Source organism: Globicephala melas, chromosome 2, assembly GCF_963455315.2.
Source record: "Globicephala melas chromosome 2, mGloMel1.2, whole genome shotgun sequence".
Classification (NCBI taxonomy): domain Eukaryota; kingdom Metazoa; phylum Chordata; class Mammalia; order Artiodactyla; family Delphinidae; genus Globicephala; species Globicephala melas.
Window position 1 is genome coordinate 127,781,586 of NC_083315.2, and position 21,238 is coordinate 127,802,823.

The window sequence follows — 21,238 nt, forward strand, 5'->3', positions numbered from 1 at the left end:
CAGGAATAAAGAGGCAGACGTAGAGAATGGACTTGAGGACACAGGGAGGGGGAAGGGTATGCTGGGACGAAGTGAGAGAGTGGCATGGACATACATACACTACCAAATGTAAAACAGATAGCTAGTGGGAAGCAGCCGCATAGCACAGGGAGGTCAGCTCGGTGCTTTGTGACCACCTAGAGGGGTGGGATACGGAGGGTGGGAGGGAGACACAAGAGGGAGGAGATATGGGGATATATGTATACATATAGCTGATTCACTTTGTTATACAGCAGAAACTAACACAACTTTGTAAAGCAATTATACTCCAGTAAAGATGTTAAAAAAAAAAAATGGAAGATTTGTTCCATAACAACTTTGGACAGTGAAAATATTAAGCACCCATAATGTGCAAAGCACAGTACTGGACATCACAGGATGTTCTATACAAAGCAATGGACATGATCTCAATCCTGAACAATATTTTAAACAATAAAGCCCCCAAATGAGAAAAACATATATAATTAGTTACAGTTACATACACAAGTTAGAGGACCATACAGGGATCGACTGTTGAAATATACTAGAAGGCATCATTTATTTTTTTAAAAGTCAAGATATCATTTCCTTAGCATAATTCTTTACTATATCTATCGAAACAAGGAGCTTGATCCAATACCTTACCTAAGTATCCAAAAAGCCATTAGGTAACTTCTGAAAACCAAATCTCTCCCTATGAAATATAAAATCCTTCTGCAAGTACCCAACTAGGGGCTTTTGAAATATGCCTTCCAATATCATGAAAGAATATTTGAAATCCGGGGTGGTATTTGCTGACAGTGAAATCAAAATCAGATACACTTACATGTAATCTTTACTTAAGAAAATATTTTACTACATACTTTAATCACTGGTTCCCTACACCTACTCAGGAACATAAAATTTTGATTCGCAGTAACTTGATAAAATAGGAGTAATAGAAGGGTTTTGAAACCACTTTATTAACAGTTATTATAGGTGTAGTTATTCTTGATTACTATGCTATCTAGTATATTTACAGGGATGAATACTTTTTAGATTCAATTTAATTCAATAAATAGCAGGATTAATAATGGAAAGCAGAAATTTCATAAAGAAATAAAATTAATGTCTCAAAATAATTCTTTCAATTTAAAAGGGTAAGTAGTAAAAAATAAAAAATGCCCACTGCATAGTTTTATTAATCCATATCCTTGAGTTCTCATTCTTGATATTAGATAAAAATTCTTCATATAAAAGATAATTTTTCATAAAATCATACAAAATAATTTTATTTTTTTAATATTTATTTATTTAGGCTGCATCAGGTCTCAGTTGTGGCACGTGTTATCTTTAGCTGCAGCATGCGAGATCTTTTGTTTGTTTTAGTTGCGGCATGTGGACTTCTGAGTTGCGGCTTGTGGGCTTCTTAGTCTCGGCATGCATACAGGATCTAGTTCCACAACCAGGGATCGAACCCGGGCCCCCTGCACTGGGAGCATGGAGTCTTACTCACTGGACTACCAGGGAAGTCCCACAGAAAAGAATTTTAAACCAAGTGGCACAGAGCTGTTTTCTACCAATAATTTTTAAAAATCAACAACAGGGGTAAAATAAAAGAGAATAGTCATTCTAATATAGTATTATAAGGGAAAGTTCAATTCAGAAAGTTGTCTAAATTAACATAATGCTAAATAAAATACTCCAAATTCTTAAAATTATATATTTTTAATACAAAAATATTATAGCAACAACTAAACTGTTTTCCTAGTTAGCAGCTTAAGTTATTATTAAGATAGACATGTAATTTGCTTTATGTGAGAGTCACCCTTTACATTTCAATTCTAATTTACAAGGAAGTTTAGGCAGCTTTGTTTGTAGATAAAATACTTCCCTAGAGACTACATAAGACTTCCTAGAGACTACGTCTGAAAAGTTAAATCTGGATTGTTCAAGTACTCTCCGATTTCTCAGTTCAGGCTCCAGCAATTTAACTGAATAACCAACAAAATACAAAATACAAAATATAGGTTTCTTTTACGCAATACTCCAGGAGCAGGACGGAAGAACAGTAAATCTACCTGTTAGTATCCCTTGTTAACTAGAAATGTCAAATAACAGTCATTAAAGTCAAAGTTTTAAAATGTGGAGTCAAATTAACAGTACCATGGTAAATATCTTGAAGTGATCCGCCACCACAGTATTCCATACAAATCCATAGTTTTTCCCGACTAACATGAAAGAGAAAGAAAATTATATTAGTTAGTAATTCTCAACAACTGACATATTTTGAAGGCTGTCACTCTTTAGCACACAAAGGTTTAGGATACACTGCAGGTTTAGGATAGACTGCAACAGGAAATTGCCCTTCAGGATACAGAAAAGCATATTAATTTCAGCTTTGTTCCCACCTTAAATGGTTTAGAATGTGCCCAGTTTTATAAGCTAAAACACTTATTTGTAATCATTCATAGTATTTCATTAAGGTTGCCAGATAAGGTATAAATGCATAAATGAAACTGTCGTTATTAATATAAAAGAGTAGACAAGAAGAAGACCTGAGAAATTTTAGAACTTCAGACAAATAATTTTTAAAATTTATATACAAAATAGCACTTACATGAAAGGGAGGGGGTATGTGAGCAAAGAAATAGGAAATACAAAGACAGAGTAGATGCTTTTGTGTTTTTTACCTGAGATAGCTCCCGAAGTAGGCAACAATGTTGCAATGCTTACATTCTTTAACCATAAATATCTCTTGTTGAATCAAAGAAAAATCATCTCCTGAAAAACAAAATGATAATAACTTGGTCACCATGTTACATTTTGTGTCTCTATCTATAAGAAGGAAAACTTTACAGTAAGTATCAGAGATGAGGAATTAGACATTCTTAATACTTTAATGGGAATGTACACTGGTACATTCTTTCTATAAAGCCAGAAGCCTTAAAAATGTATAAAATCCTAGAACTCATAATTTCACTTCAAAATTTATTTTCTTGAGATATGCAGAGATGATATTCTCTACAGTGTTACTTAATAATGAAAGCATGGTAAAATAACTTATAGTACAGTCATAGATATTACAACACAGTTAAAACATGTTTTGATATGAAAACATGTTCATGATATATTAAGTGAAGAAGGGATATTACATATATATTATATAAGTACATATGTATACAGAAAAAAATGTCTCAAAAACATACACAATGTTTATGTCTGGGGTATTAAAATTTAAAGTAACTTTGCTTTCTTCTTTTTTGAGTTGTATTTTCCAATTGTCTACCAAAAACCTATTTGGGTTGTTTAAACTAGAAAAAGTTATATTCAAATAAAATATTCGTTATTTATGGGAATTTTATGGTTAATATGGGAATACTGCCTAGAATGACATTGTCATCACCGAACTTCATTTTGCATAGAAACAGTGTTTTACTCCAGTAAAAGGAGTTTAGAAGTTGATAAAATGATTGCATTTGTATTATGTAAATGCAATGTAATGAAGAAGAGCTCGAGGTCTGGATTAGACATACCTGGATTCAAGTGCCGATTCAGCCATTCACTGGCAGCCGATTCAGCCATTCACTGGCAATGTAACCTTAGGCAATCTAACTCTTCTGAATCACAGCTGAATCCATTAAAGTATCATCTGAATTCATTCCACCAGTTTGGCTTCCTTATCTACCACTTTCCAGAAACATTCCCTACATTTTGGTAATACCAGTTGCTGGCCATATTTTTTTTTTTTTTTTTTTTGCGGTACGCGGGCCTCTCACTGTTGTGCCCTCTCCCGCCGCGGAGCACAAGCTCCAGACGCGCAGGCCCAGTGGCCATGGCTCACGGGCCCAGCCGCTCCGCGGCATGTGGGATCCTCCCGGACCGGGGCACAAACTCGTGTCCCCTGAATCGGCAGGTGGACTCTCAACCACTGAGCCACCAGGGAAACCCAGCTGGCCATTTTTGTAATAGATTCTCATGCCCCTAAGCTTCTGTTTATGCAAGTCCCTCCGCTGGGAACGCTGTGAGAAAGAGTATGTAGTGCATTTAATACAATATTTGACACAGAATAAATGCAACAGCAATATTATTATATGCTGGAGGCAAGAAAGATACAAACAAAAGTGTTCCTTTTTAGGACATCACCATATTTTTTATTAGATAGTGTTTTGTAATGGTCTTTTGTAAAACAACATCACGTTTAAAACCAGTCGGTGTCCAGATAAGCTCTAGCCCTAACTTAAAGTCATCTTAGAATAACATACAAGGCCAAGAAGGAAAAACTTAGAAATTAGGCCTTAGATAAACAAATAAAATTCTCACACAAATCAGAGATATTTTCCCCTTATATTACAACTTTCAATTCAGAGCTAAAACAAAGCTTTAAATATTTTTCTATGCCATAAAATACCTTTTAAAAAAACCAGTCATTACTGATGTGGTTTATACATATATTTAATTTAGGTATGATACACCAAATTTATTTATAATCATTATGGCACTCTTTTCAACAGTCCCTTCAAGTTAACATTAATTGATAATTCAGTTAAATAATTTAGTGTTACCAATTTTAAAGAACTAGATAAATCAAATAAGGGTACAATTTTCTAACAATAAAAATCTGAGTAAAAATCTTTAAAGAAAATTTAGCTTTTATTTGTAAAAATGGGAAAACCTGTATTACATGAATGGTTACATATGCCTTAAACCTAAGTGCACAGTGGCAACATTTTATTTCAGCAAGCACCAAATAGAGTTCCTAGAAAGTGAGGAAGAAAATAATTTCTTAATAATCTGCCAATAGGGACTTCCCTGGTGGCACAGTGGTTAAGAATCCACCTGTCAATGCAGGGGACAGGGGTTCGAGCCCTGGTCTGGGAAGATCCCACTTGCCACGGAGCAACTAAGCCTGTGTGCCACAACTACTTAGCCTGTGCTCTAGAGCCCGTGAGCCACAACTACTGAGCCCTCATGCCACAAATACTGAGCCCACACGCCTAGAGCCCGCACTCGCAACAAAAGAAGCCACCACGATGAGAAGCCCGCGCACTGCAATGAAGAGTCGCCTCACTCGCCGCAACTAGAGAAAGCCCGCATGCAGCAACGAAGATCCAATGCAGCCAAAAATAATTAAAAAATAATTTGCCAGTAGAAGGGCATCAACAAAGATAATCCAGAATAGATGATAATTTCATGTTCCCCATTATCAACCGAGGCAGAAGTACCGGATAACTCCTGAAGATTACAGTAAAAAGCTTGCAGCAGTGAAGGCCCAACGCAGCCAAAAATAAATTAATTAATTAATTAATTAATTTTTTAAAAAAAAACAAAAAAACAACCTGTGCCCCTGCAATGGAAGCACATAGTCCTAACCACTGGACTGCCAGGGAATTCCCTACCTAATCACTTTTAAATGTGCACAGAAGTCTTATATCTGAGCTGTGCTGAACAATTCTTCAGTTAAGTCTAGGATTTAGAATATATTTTCTCACAGGAGTAACTTCACAAATGGTGCCTAACTTCTTAATGATGTCTAAATTCTTAAACCGACCTGTAAAAGTCAATAATACGGCTGAATTAAAACTACGAGTAACAGACACTAATTCTTCAGGAAAATCAGCCGTGTTCCACACCACAACTGTGCTCCCAGTAGTAGCTGTGTGAGGTTTCTGCCAGGGAAGACAGAGTCTTGGTGAGACTGAGCGACAGCTTTCTATGACTGTAGCTAGAAGCTAGAATTCACAAGAACAGGTCATTAATAACTCAGATGTTTGGGGACTGTGCCTTCTTTAATATACGTAACTTAGTGAATAAACTTCAGTTTTGAGTATGTTATTCAAATATCTATTTCACAGTATTGGCTTAAGCTTCAATGCAAAGTGGGCAGAATCTTCTATGAACCGAAATTGCAACATGAAGCAGTTTTACATAAAGATAGTATTTTGTAGTTCATCCTGAAAGGCAAGTAAGCTAAATAGTTATTTATCACAGATATAGCTATTCTTTGATGGCTTACATCAGCCTCATCAAAATTACTTGAAATTTGGATTTATTTCATTCTTCTGATTGGGTGATACCAGATCACTGTTACCTTTCACTGAGATACAGCATAAAATCCACTAAGTCCAGAGGCCTCAGGCCTGTAGGTTCCAGCTCTGTTGTTCATGCATAAATGGGTGTTGAGAAGCTATTTTCTCAAAAAAGAGAAGTTGCATTCTTCATACCCCAGCAGTCAACTAGAGTAGTTGAAGAACAGAACCCCATATCTGCAGTTTTGACTATGTACCTGTTATTTTCACCTGAATGCCTTGCTAGCACCTTGAATTTAATATGCCTGAGGGTTCCAAATCTTCTCTCAGACACCAATTTTCTCTTTGGACTTTCCTACTTGTGCTAATGGCACTTTTTTCTAAAGGACTAACCACTGCCAGCCTGACCACAGCCCTCATAAGAGAATCCACCTCCATGCAACAGGACCTACTGTGTGTGCCTTGTGGTTTTCTACTTGCTGAACGCACTGAGGTGGGACAAGTGATGTTAAAAAATGGGATGAGCCAATCACACTTGGTGTCTTGAAAACCTGAAGCATGGAAAACTGAGTCAGTTGTTAGTTACAGGAGAATCACATTAAAAGTAGAATATTAGAATAAGAGTCCATGAATGACTGTGGCTAAGGTTCCTAGAAATGTCCTACTAAAAACCTGGCTGATGAGTATGTCCTTATATAGGAAGGGAAAAATCCACCAGAGACAGAATGTGTGGGTGTCTTTGCCCTTCTTCTCTGATAAGGGCAGTTGTGCGTTAGGGAACTCAACCTGATAGTCCTAAGAAAAAAACAAGTGTCCCCCACTTCAGCCAGAAAGGTGATCCATAGGGAAGAAAGAGAGACAGTAGCTCTGTGTTTGAGATGGTATAGTGGAACCAGTCCAGATTTTCAGTGCTTTTAAGACTGGCTTGAGCTCTGAGAGGTAGCCGTAAAAAAGAACTGAAAAGTGCAGCATTAGTTATAGAGTCCTATATGGTTTGTTTGTTTGTTTATTATATTTGGCTGTGCCGGGTCTTAGTTGTGACATGCAGGATCTTCATCACCACATTCGGGATTCTTAGTTGCAGCACGCGGGATCTAGTTCCCTGACCAGCAATCTTAGCTGGGCCCCCTGCATTGGGAGTGCAGAGTCTTAACCATTGGACAGCCAGGGAAGTCCCTCTAGATGGTACTGACACAGGGATTTATGTTTTAAATTTTTTTGAAAAAACACTGTATTAGGGTTTAAGTTTGGCACATTCAGTGATCCCAGCCTTCACCACAGTGAAGGCTAACACTCAGACACAGATTTGCTAATAGTAAGGGTAACAAGCACTACAAGATTCTGAAGACCAAGTTTTAAAGGTGGACAAACTCCACCGCTGTCCCTTGTTCCTAAGCCATCTCCTGTCTAGCAGCACACGGCAACCCTCAACTACAATTTTTAACTGAAGTAGGAAGCCCATTCCCCAAAACATGCTACTCTATAAGATATGGCTTAGTATCTGGGGTAACTCTGGAGTCTGGTCTTTGCTTTCAGTTTCTTAGCTCTGGATACAATTAGCCAATGCCAGCGTTTACTTAGCTACCAGTTGCTTCTGCTACAATCAGTCCACCAAAATAGCGTTAAGATAGACTCTAATAATGCCACACTTGATACATTTATAAAAACATAATAAGGAAAGAGTGGAAGTCTTGGAAGGTAAGAGACTGGAACTGTAGGGCCTTTTGATACTATTGGCAAGTTGACATAAAGGGCTTAAGTGTTCACACTCTGGGAATGAACTGAAGTAAGCTGGTTGCACCCCTCGTGTATAAAAAGGGTCCTTTGGATTACACTTGGATTCAATATCCTCTTAAGGGTTTTGGTAATCAAATGGGTCCTAAAAAATAGTACTTGGGAAATGACTAAAAGCAATATGCCTCTCAGATTTTAACAACAACAACAAAAAGGGTCCTAGGTATTAAAAATCTGATTGTGGCAAAATGAAAGGCAGCCATACGATTCATCATATCCCTCCCTGAAACAATATGGTAGTAGATCATGAATTTAATACTGAGGTTAATCAATTAAACCAATATCTAGAACTACATAAACAGCTGCTGACCTAGATCAATTTAAAGGGCTTAAAGAATGAGCCATAGTGTGGAAGAGTCACTTAGTGCTTCAAACAACAGGGCAGTGTGCAGCAAGGACAATCCTAATTTCTGGAATGCCTGGCCCAAGACATAAAGGGAAACGGCATCATTATGAAGCCTAAACCAAAATCAGAAAGTGATCTCTGGAGTTGCCGCATCATAACCCCAGCTGACTTTCCAACTGCAACCAATTGAAAAAAAAAAAAAGAAAAGGATCCTGGCAACTGGAAAGCAAGTATCTGGGAGGAGGCTGAATAACTCCCAGGACCCTGGCAAAGTACTTACTACTATGTCCTCCTTTCCAGCAAAAGAGGAACAACGACCTTACTGAGATGTGGCCTATGATTAGAATGCAAACACAGCATGGACTAAAAAATAAACAAAATCAGAGCAAGAAAGAGATTAAATCCAGAAAGAACTGCTGACTTCTATGGAATATAGTCAAAGGTAGAGTAGACTTTCTGGACATCCATTTTATGGATGTTAGCCCAAGAAGAACCAAACATAACAACTGATACCAATGTCATATTCCGGATCTTTGAACTTGGCTATAAGTCTTTGAAAGGAATCCTTTGGACTGCATGAACTAATTTCTAGTACTAGTATTCTCCATCAGACACTTCTAAGCACTCCATAAAAATAATAAAAAATTATCCTGAGATAAAGAAGAATCTTGGAATTTCAAAATCATCTTTCAAAAAGTATTTCACAAATAACCCCACTCTCATACACACCTTCAAAAGCAGGCTAAGAAAAGAGGATGGATGGGTATTTCATAGTAAAGGAAATATAAATGCCAATAAACTTATAAAGGATGCTTATTCTCAAATTAAAGAAACACAAATTAAAGCTATTTTTTAATCCCATCAGTTTTGCAGAAGTTTTACAATTCCCAGTAATATATATTTTGGAGACAGTATTAAGAAAGATTTTCAAATCTGCCTGTGAAAATGAAAAACTGATCATGCTTTTTGGAAGCCATTTGGCACTATTAATCAAACTTTATATACCCAACAATACATACAAAGATGTTCACTGCAACACTGATTGCAACAGCAAAAAAATGTGGAAATAACCTAAATGTACATCGATAAGGGATTAAATGAATGTTACCTCTGTACAACAAAATACTCTGCAGCTATTAACAAGAACAAATAACAGCAATATATGTTAACATGGAAAATGTTCAAACAGTTGTAAAGTGAGAGGACAAAAAAAGAAGTCTGGAGAACAATATATAGAAAATGTCTGGAAGGAAATGGAAAAAAACAGTAGTTACTTCTGTGAAAGGGAATAAAGACTTGCAGCCAGGAGAACTTATTTTCCACTTCAAACCATTCTGTGTTGGTTTGATTTAAAAAACAAAAACACCATGAACATTACTTTAACAAAACACAGTACTCTAGTCTGAAAATCTTTTTCTGTCAACTAGGTCATTTAAATATTTTTTCTTTCCCTAGTAATTACTGAAATACATGGATAACTATCTACCTCTTATTTTGTGATTTCTATTGGTTCCATATTCTATACTTCTTTTTGTCCTGTCTTACCTTCTTTTAGATTGAGTTTTTTGTTGTTGTTTGGTTTGTTTTTGTCTTTTTTTTTTTCCTCCACAACCAGTTTGGAATTGACAACCTCTATCGCTATTCTTCAGAAGTTACCCTAGAAATTTTAACACACATACTTTCCTTGGTAAAGGTTACGCATAATTCATATCTTTATTCTCCTCTCAAATAATACAATAACCTTGGAATGCATTAACTCTATTACCCCTTCCCAACTCACCTGCTACTGTTGGTCAGAATTTTACTTCTTTTCTAGAACCTCACAAAACATCATCTTCATTTTCATTATTATTTTATATAGGTATATCTTCCTTTTTGAAGATTTACCCATACATTGTGTTGGCCAAAAGGTTCATTCGGTTTCTTCAATAAGATGGCTCTAGTAGCATTTAGTTGTCTCTAACTTCATTCAAAGCAATTTTGTTAGACTGTATGTGACGGCTGTCATATCAGCATGCATTTACAAAGACATCAAAATTGGTGAATTTTTGTGTAGCCATTTTAATACTGAAGTTGGAAGAAGAAAAGCAACATTTTCAGCATATCATGCTTTATTATTTCAAGAAAGGTAAAAACACAACCAAAACACAAAAAAAAGGTTTGTGCAGTGTATGAAGACAGTGCTGTGACTGAATGAACATGTCAAAAGTGGTTTGTGGGGAAGGCCTTCAAGACGGCAGAGGAGTAAGACGTGGAGATCACCTCCCTCCCCACAAATACATCAGAAATACATCTACAACTACATGGAACAACTCCTACAGAACACCTACCGAACGCTGGCAGAAGACCTCAGACCTCCCAAAAGGGAAGAAACCCCCCACGTACATGGGTAGAGCAAAAGAAAAAAGAATAAACAGAGACAAAAGAATAGGGATAGGACCAGCACCAGTGGGAGGAAGCTGTGAAGGAGGAAAGGTTTCCACACACTAGGAAGCCCCTTCGCGGGCGGAGACTGTGGGTGGCGGAAGGGGGTAGCTTTGGAGCCACAGAGGAGATCTCAGCAACAGGGGTGTAGAGGGCAAAGCGGAGAGATTCCCGCACAGAGGATCGGTGCCGACCAGCACTCACCAGCCTGAGAGGCTTGTCTGCTCACCCGCTAGGGGGGCGGGGGCTGGGAGCTGAGGCTCCGGCTTCAGAGGTCAGATCCCAGGAAGAGGACTAGGGTTGGCTGCGTGAACATAGCCTGAAGGGGGCTAGTGCGCCACAGCTAGCCACGAGGGAGTCCAGGAAAAAATCTGAACCTGCCTAAGAGGCAAGAGACCATTGTTTTGGGGTGCGCAAGGAGAGGGGGTTCAGAGCACCACCTAAATGAGCTCCAGAGACAGGCACGAGCCACGGCTATCAGTGTGGACACCAGAGACAGGCATGAAACTCTAAGGCTGCTGCTGCAGCCACCAAGAAGCCTGTGCGCAAGCAGGCTCTAGTATAGATTACTACAAGCAACTCTATGCTAATCAAATGGACAACCTGGAAGAAATGGACAAATTCTTAGAAAAGCAAAACCTTCCGAGACTGAACCAGGAAGAAATAGAAAATATAAACAGACCAATCACAAGCACTGAAATTGATACTGATTAAGAATCTTCCAACAAACAAAAGACCAGGACCAAATGGATTCACAGGCGAATTCTATCAAACATTTAGAGAACAGCTAACACCTATCTTCTCAAACTCTTCCAAAATATAGCAGAGGGAGGAACACTCCCAAACTCATTCTACGAGGCCACCATCACCTGGATACCAAAACCAGACAAATATACTACAAAAAAAGAAAATTACAGACCAATATCACTGATGAATATAGATGTAAAAATCCTCAACAAAATACTCACAAACAGAATCCAACAACACATTAAAAGGATCATACACCATGATCAAGTGGGGTTTATCCCAGGAATGCAAGGATTCTTCAATATACACAAATCAATCAATGTGATAAACCATGTTAACAAAGTGAAGGAGAAAAACTATATGATCATCTCAATATGCAGAAAAAGATTTTGACAAAATTCAACACCCATTTATGATAAAAATCCTCCAGAAAGTAGGCATAGAGGGAACTTACCTCAACATAATAAAGGCCATATATGACAAACGCACAGCCAACATTGTTCTCAATGGTAAAAAACTGAAACCATATCCACTAAGATCAGGAACAAGACAAGGCTGCCCGCTCTCACCACTATTATTCAACATAGTTTTGGAAGTTTTAGCCACAGCAATCAGAGAAGAAAAAGAAATAGAAGGAATCCAAACTGGAAAAGAAGAAGTGAAGCTGTCACTGTTTGCAGATAAGATGATACTATACATAGAGAATCCTAAAGATGCTACCAGAAAACTACTAGAGCTAATCAATGAATTTGGTAAAGTAGCAGGATACAAAATTAATGCACAGGAATCTCTTGCATTCCTATACACTAATGATGAAAAATCTGAAAGAGAAATGAAGGAAACACTCCCATTTACAAAAATAATAAAATAACAAGGAGTAAATCTACGTAAGGAGACAAAGGACCTGTATGCAGAAAACTATAAGACACTGATGAAAGAAATTAAAAATGATATAAACAGATAGAGAGATATACCATGTGCTGGCCTGGAAGAATCAACATTGTGAAAATGACTATACTACCCAAAGCAATCTACAGATTCAACACAATCCCTATCAAACTATCAATGGCATTTTTCACAGAACTAGAACAAAAAATTTCACAATCTGTATAGAAACACAAAAGACCCCGAACAGCCAATGTAATCTTGAGAAAGAAAAACAGAGCTGGAGGAATCAGGCTCCCAGACTTCAGACTACACTACAAAGCTACAGTAATCAAGACAGTATGGTACTGGCACAAAAATGGAAATATAGATCAATGGAACAGGATAGAAAGCCCAGAGATAAACCCACGCACATATGGTCACCTTATTTTCAATAAAGAAGGCAAGAATATAAAATGGAGAAAAGACCACCTCTTCAATAAGTGGGGCTGGGAAAACTGGACAGCTACATGTAAAAGAATAAAATTAGAACCCTCCTTAACACCATACATAAAAAGAAACTCCAAATGGATTAAAGACCTAAATGTAAGGCCAGACACTATCAAACTCTTAGAGGAAAACATAGGCAGAACACTGTATGACATAAATCACAGCAAGATCCTTTTTGACCCACCTCCTAGAGTAAGGGAAATAAAAACAAACAAATGACCTATTGAAACTTCAAAGCTTTTGCACAGTAAAGGAAACCATAAACAAGACGAAAAGACAACCCTCAGAATCGGAGAAAATAGTTGCAAACGAAGCAACTGACAAAAAATTAACCTCCAAAATATACACGCAGCTCATACAGCTCAGTGTCACAAAAACAAACAACCCAGTCCAAAAATGGGCAGAAGAGCTAAATAGACATTTCTCCAAAGAAGATATACAGATTGCCAACAAACACAGGAAAGGATGCTCAACATCACTAATACTTAGAGAAATGCAAATCGAAACTACAATGAGGGGCTTCCCTGGTGGTACCGTGGTTGGGTGTCCGCCTGCCAATGCAGGGGACACAGGTTTGAGCCCTGGTCCGGGAGGATCCCACATGCCGCAGAGCAGCGGGGCCCGTGCGCCACAACTGCTGAGCCTGTGCTCTGGAGCCCGCGAGCCACAACTACTGAGCCCATGTGCCGCAACTGCTGAGGCCTGCACGCCTGGAGCCTGTGCTCCGCAACAAGAGAAGCCACTGCAGTGAGAGAGGCCGTTGCACCGCAGCGAAGAGTAGCCCCCGCTCACCACAACTAGGGAGGGCCTGTGCGCAGCAATGAAGACCCAATGCAGCCAAAAATAAATATAAATAAATTTAAAAAAACCAAAACACTACAATGAGATATCACCTCACACCAGTCAGAATGGCCATCATCAAAAAATGTACAAACAATAAATGCTGGAGAGAGTGTGGAGAAAAGGGAACCCTCTTGCACTGTTGGTGGGAATGTAAGTTGATACATCCACTATGGAGAACAGTATGAAGGTTACTTAAAAAACTAAAAATAGAATTACCATACGACCCAGCAATCCCACTACTGGGCGTATATCCTGAGAAAACCATAATTCAAAAAGAGTCATGTACCACAATGTTCATTGCAGCTCTCTTTACAATAGCCAGAACATGGAAGCAACCTATGTGTCCAGCGACAGATGAATGGATAAATAAGATGTGGCACATATAGACAATGAAATATTACTCAGCCATAAGAAGAAATGAAATTGAGTTATTTGTAGTGATGTGGATGGACCTAGAGTCTGTCATGCAGAGTGAAGTAAGTCAGAAAGAGAAAAAGAAACACCATATGCTAACACATATATATGGAATCTAAAACAAAAAATGGTTCTGAAGGACCTAGGGGCAGGACAGGAATAAAGAGGCAGACATAGAGAATGGACTTGAAGACACGGGGAAGGGGAAGGGTATGCTGGGACAAAGTGAGAGAGTGATATGGACTTATATATACTACCAAATGTAAAATAGATAGCTCTTGGGACGCAGCCGCAGAGCACTGGGAGATCAGCTCGGTGCTTTGTGACCACCTAGAGGGGTGCGATAGCGAGGGTGGGAGGGAGACGCAAGAGGGAGGAGATACGGGGATACGTATGTATATGTATAGCTGATTCACTCTGTTATAAAGCAGAAGCTAACACACCATTGTAAAGCAATTATACTCCAATAAAGATGTTAAAAAAAAAAACTGGTTTATGAAGTTTAGTGCTGGAGAGCTGGAGAATGCTCCACCGTCGGGTAGACCAACTGAGGGTGACAGCAATCAAATCAAGACATTAATTGAGATCAATGTTATACCACATGGGAGACAGCTGACATACTCAAAATATCCAAATCAATTGTTGAAAATCATTAGCACCTGCTTGGTTATGTTAATCTCTTTTATGTTTGGGTTCCACATAAGTTAAGCAAAACAAACCCTGTTGACTATATTTCCACATGAGATTCTCTACTGAAACATAAGTAAAACGTTCCATTTTTAAAACAAATTGTGATGGGCAATGAAAAGTGGATACTGTACAACCATGTGGAACGGAAAAGATCGTGAGGCAAGCAAAATGAACCACCACCAACCACACTAATGGCTGGTCTTCATCCAAAGAAGGTGATGTTGTGTATATGGTGGGATTGGAAGGGAGTCCTCTATTATGAGCTCCTTCCAGAAAACCAAATGATTAATTCCAACGAGTACTGCTCCCCATTAGACCACGTGACAAAAGGCGTCCAGAAGTAGTCAACAGAAAACACACAATCTTCCATCAGGATAACGCAAGACCGCATGTCTTTTGATGACCAGGCAAAAACTGTTACAGCTTGGCTGGGAAGTTCTGATTCAACCACCATACTCACCAGACATTGCACCTTTGTATTTCCATTTATTTCGGTCTTCACAAAATTCTCTGGAAAAAATGTCAGCTCTCTGGAAGACTGTAAAAGGCACCTGTAATAGTTCTTTACTCAAAAAGATAAAAGTTTTGGGAAGATGGAATTATGAAGTTGCCTGAAAAGTGGCAGAAGGTAGTGGAACAAAAGGGTGAATACGTTGTTCAATAAAGTTCTTGGTGAAAATGAAAAACGTGGCTTTTTTTTTTTTTTTAACTTAAAAACCAAAGGCACTTTTTTTGGTCAACCCAATATATCATTTTCTTTGCTCTTCCTTCCTTTTTGCATCTTAGACTTACCAATGGGATCATATTCCTTCTGCTTAATGTTTATCTTTTAGAATTTCCTTAGTGAGTGTCTACTTGTGCCAAAACACTGGTTTCTGTCTGAAAATGCCTTTACTTTGCCTTTATTATTGAAAAATATTTTCATTGATAGTCCTCTTTCAACTCTTTGAAGATATCCACTGCCTTCTTCCTTCATGGCTTTTTAAATCACTGTTAGTCTTAATAGTCCTTCTCTGTAATGTCATCCTTCTCTACTTGATTTCAAGGTCTTCTGTCTGTAGTATTCTGCTGTTTCACTATGACATATGCACATGCACATTTCTTTCTATTAATTCTGGCTGGAATTCTTAAATATCTGGTATTTTCTATCAGTTTTGGAAAATTTTTCAACATAAATTCTTCAAATATTGGCTTTGCCCAAGTTAACAACATTTAACTTGCTATATCTACGGAATTTTTAATCTATAATTATTTTTCATACCTAGAAGGCCAATCTGCATAGATATTTCAAATCTGCTTCTTTCTTTTGTTTATTACCTTTCACTCATAGCTTCAAATCACTCTTTTATTTATCTAATTTTGTCATATATAGAGTATGTAATTCCAAAATCCGATGTCTTCATGATTCTGTTCTGTTGTTGTTTCTGCTGACTCTTACTCAAGGCACCTGGTGTCTTCTGCAATTTTTGACTCCGAGCTCTTATTGCTTAGAATTTTATCTATGTGAGTTCTTTGAAGCGCGAGTTAAAGGTGAGAGATTACATTAGCTTCTGCTAGATGGTTGGATGTGCTACCCTAGGAGATATTTGCTACTAAAAAGCCAATGTTTTTAAAGCCAAACAAATAGCGTGACTGCAATTGAAGACAAGCATTACTTTGTGTAGTCCCTGGTTGGGGGATGGGCTAATTTATTCCTAGTTTTCCCACGTAAAAGGCCTCTGGGGGTGGTCCAGCTTTTTGTAGGGTAGTGACTTTTCACCTAGGATGGGTCTTAGACTTTGTCTCCTATCCTTTATGCCCTATGTGAAGGATCTAAAAGGCAAATCACAATTTTATTTGGTTGTAAACAGTTTCCTCAAGATTTAAGCCTGCCTCAATACCTTGGCCATTTCTCCAGGTTTTAGCATTTCATTATTCCTTACTTAATTCCAAAACACTCAACTGCTTTGTGTCTCAGTTTCCTCATCTACAAATGAGGATATAATAAAATCACAGAGAATTACTTTGAGAATTAAGTTAATATTTCTAAGATATATATAAGTACCACATACGTGTCTGTTGTTATTATCACTTCTACTGCACTGGTGTATTTCAGAAGATTAGAAAAATTTAAATCCATCACTTTGTGTTTATTTTTTCCAGCAATAGTAAATTTAGATAAGGTAACTGGCTATTGAGCAATTAAAAAGAGAAATCTAATCAATTATTTTATACTATAGCTTTTAACATGTCAATTCTGAAAATGGAGAACTGAGTAAAGCTATATGTTGTTGCTTATATCATGAGGAATACAAAACAAACTCCTTAGGACAGCTAAAAAGTACTTTTTAACTATTATTAACTATTACATAAAATTAAGGGGGTCCTGGAACCAGTTCCCCATGGATACCAAGGGATGACAGTATATCCAGACTCCATTTCTCAACACCTTTGCTGCCACCTTGGTCTAAGCCACTTGAACTCTAGCATGAATTATGGTCATGATATTCCTGCTTTAGACCTTGATATCAACTTCCTCTATTTTCTCCCTCCCACTCCGTACACTACGTTGAATCTGTTTTTTGTTTGTTTGTTTGTTTGTTTGCGGTACGCGGGCCTCTCACTGTTGTGGCCTCTCCCGTTGCGGAGCACAGGCTCCGGACGCGCAGGCTCAGCGGCCATGGCTCACGGGCCCAGCCGCTCCGCGGCATGCGGGATCCTCCCGGATCGGGGCACAAACCCGCGTCCCCTGCATCGGCAGGCGGACTCTCAACCACTGCGCCACCAGGGAAGCCCTGAACCTGTTTTTAACACAGCAACCAGAGCAATCGTTCTGATACTAAGGTAAGATACTACACTCTGTGGCTCACAACTCTCAAAGGTTTGCCGTCTTGCTCAGAATAAAATCCAAGGTCCTTTCGATGGCTGAAAAGGCCATATCTGATCTGGCCTTCTACTTCCTCTCTGATCTTATCTTCTGCCACCCTTCTGGTTGTTTAGAAACACTGCACTTTTTATTTTCAAGCATGCCAGACACACTCCTGCTTTAAAGCTTTTATCCTTGCTGTTCCCAGTGCCTGGAATGCTGTTCTCTTAGGTATCCATTTGACCTGCTCCCTCACTATATCCATTTCTTTCTTCAAATATTACTTCATCAGAAGTAAAAATCATTTAAAAGGCATCCAAATTGGAAAGGAGTAAGTAAAATTATGTTTGCAGATGACATATCTTATTATGTAGAATACTCTAAAGATTACACCAAAAAACCTGTTAGAATAAACAAATTCAGCAAAACTGTACAGTTGACCCCCGAACAACACAGGTTGTTGAACTATGTGGGTCTACTTACAAAGGCATAAGTGATACTTAACATAAAATTAACAATGTGTTAGTTTTCTTACTATTTTATAACTTTGCTTTCAAAGAATTACACTACTGTACCCTGTGCCTCTCTCCCTCATAAATGGAGAAAGTACATATCAGCTTATTATCATAGGTAAGTGTTTTTTATTAAAAAATATAACAATGTTTTTAAGACTGTATTACATAACCTTAATACTGTCTGCTATAAAAATTTTATGATTCACTCATCAGTGTATAGGCTAGGCTACTATGAAGCAACTGTATTGATTACACTAGGCTACCATAAAGCAATCTTATTGCTGTTTCTTCACTATCAATGCATGAATTGTTATACCTGTAAATAAAGATGAAACTCTTTCTCACATTATCTTTTCATTTTTTATGTCTAGGGTTAGAAATACATAAAACATCTGCAGTGTTTTGTACCACAAAAGAGAATATTGATGTCATTATGGATGACAATTCATCTTGTAAACAGATGATGTAAACTTATAGCATAGACAAATATGGTACAATACTATAAATATATTTTCTTTTCCTTATGATTTTCTATCGGAATGTGCATTTTATTTTTAATTTTTTAACTTTTTTAACTTTTTATTTTATATTGGAGTAGCTGATTACCAATGTTGTGATAGTTTCAGGTGTACAGCACCTTATGATTTTCTTAATAACATTTTCTTTTCTCTAGCTTACTTTATTTTAAGGATACAGTATATAATACATGTAACATATAAATATGTGTTAATCAACTGTTTATGTTATTAGTAAGGCTTCTGGTCAACAGTAGGCCATTAGTAGTTAGCTTTTGGGGGAGCTGAAAGTTATACTTGGATTTCTGATTGCACAGGGTGTCGGTACCCCTAACCCCTGCATTGTTCAAGGGTCGATTGTAAAATACAAAATCAGTGCAAAAAAATCGGTTGCATTTCTATACACTAACAATGAATAATCAGAAAGGACATTAAGAAAACAATTCCATTTACAATAGGATAAAACAAATACTTAGAAATGAACTCAACTGGAGAGGTAAAAGACTTTTACACTGAAAACTACAAAACATTGCTGAAAGAAATTTAAAAAGAAACAAATAACAGAAAGATAGCCCAGGTTCACAGAGTAAAAGACTTAATATTGTTAAAATGTCCATACTATCCAAAGTAATCTACAGACTCAACACAATCTCTATCAAAATCCCAATGGCATTTTTTTAGAAATAGAAAAAAATCATCCTAAAATTCATATGGAATTTCAAGGGAACCCAAACAGTTAAAGCCATTTTGAAAAGAGGAATAAAGTTGGGGGACGCACACCTCCTGATTTCAAAACATAATACAAAGCTACAGTAATCAAAATGGTGTGCTACTGGCTTACAGACAGACATACAGACCAATGGAACAGAACACAGAGCCCAGAAATAAACCCACATATATATCATTTTCAACAAGGGTGTCAAGACCATTCAATGAAGAAAAGACAGTCATTTCAACAAAAAGTGTTGGGAAAACTGAATATCCTCACACAAGAGAATGAAGTTAGATCTTCATCTTACACTATAAACAAAATTTAACTCAAAATGGATTAAAGGTCTAAATGTAAGACTCAAAATTATAAAACTCCTAGAAGAAAACAAAGACGGAAAGCTTCATGACACTGGATTTGGCAATGATTTATTGGATATGACACCAAAAGCAGAGGCAACAAAAGCAAAAATAGATAAATGGGACTACATCAAACTTAAAAATTTTTGTTCATCAAAGGACACAATCAAAAGAGTGAAAAAGCACCCTATGAAATGGGAGAAAATATTCGCAAACCATGTATCTGATAATGGGTTAATATCCAGAATACGTAAAGAATTACTACAACTCAACAACAAATAACCTGATTAAAAAATAAGCGAAGGATGTAAAAAGACATTTCTCCAAAGAGGGTATACAAATGGCTAACAAATACATAAAAAGATGCTCAACATTACTGATCATCAGAGAAATGCAAATCAAAACCACAATGAGATACACCCATTAGGAAAGCTACTATCAAAAAAAAAGAGAGGGCTTCCCTGGTGGCACGGTGGTTGAGAGTCTGCCTGCCGATGCAGGGGACACGGGTTCATGCCCCGGTCCAGGAAGATCCCACATGCCGCGGAGCGACTGGGCCTGTGAGCCATGGCCGCTGAGTGTGCGCGTCCGGAGCCTGTGCTCCACAATGGGAGAGGCCACAACAGTGAGAGGTCCGCGTACCGCAAAAAAAAAAAAAAAAAGAGAGAGAACAAGTGTTAGGGATGTGGAGAAGTTGGAACACTGATACACTGTTGGTGGTATTATAAAATGGTGCAACCACTATGGAAAACAGTCTGGCAGTTCCTCAAAAAATCAAAAATAGAACTATCATACGATCCAGTAATCCTATTTTTAGGTATATATTCAAAAGAACTGAAAGAGGATCTCAAAGAAGTATTTGCATGCCCATGTAAGTGGGCACTATGAATATATATATTCCTAGCAGCACTATTCACAATAGTCAAGAAGCAACTCAAATGTTCATCAACAGAGAAACTGAGAAATCAAATGTGGTATACACATACAATGGAATACCATGTAGCCTTAAAAAAGGAAGGAAATCCTGTAACATGCTACAACATGGATAAACCTTGAGGACATTACGCTAAGTGAAACAAGCCACTCAGAAAAGGGCAAATATATATGAGCCACTTATATGAGGTATTTAAAGCAGTCAAATTTAGAAACATGGAAAGTACATTGTGGTTACCAGGCGCTGGGGGGAGGGTTCAAAGAGGAACAGTTGTTTAATGGATGTGAAATTTCAGCTCTGCAAGATGAAAACTTTCTGGAGATCTCTTTCACAACAGTGTAAATATACTTAACACTACTGAGCCATTTGCTTAAAAATGGTCAAGATGGTAAAGCTTATGTTTTTTGCTGTAATATAAAATAATTTCAAATTATGTAAATACAGATTTATTTAACCATTTCACTATGGTTGAATATTTAAGCTTAAAAAAATACTCTTTAAAAAAATATATAGCCCTGGCAATACCACTACTGGGCATATACCTGAGAAAACCATTATTCAAAAAGACACATGTACCCCAATGTTCACTCCAGCACTATTTACAATAGCCAGGTCATGGAAACAACCTAAATGTCCATCAACAGATGAATAAAGTAGATGTGTTACATATATACAATGGACTATTACTCAGCCATAAAAAGGA

General features: G+C 37.6%; 1 protein-coding gene across 3 annotated transcripts in view; it reads right to left on the reverse strand.

The window, feature by feature from the left end:
• MAP4K5 (mitogen-activated protein kinase kinase kinase kinase 5) overlaps window positions 1–21,238 on the reverse strand; it is a 136,709-nt gene that overhangs the window by 78,212 nt on the left and 37,259 nt on the right. For all 3 annotated transcript variants that reach the window (XM_060294789.1, XM_060294790.1, XM_060294788.1), the window contains exons 4-5: window positions 2,691–2,781; window positions 2,164–2,228 (exon numbers count right to left, since the gene is read on the reverse strand). In XM_060294789.1, coding sequence (XP_060150772.1) covers window positions 2,164–2,228; window positions 2,691–2,781 — 156 coding nt within the window. The remainder of the gene's footprint in view (window positions 1–2,163; window positions 2,229–2,690; window positions 2,782–21,238) is intronic.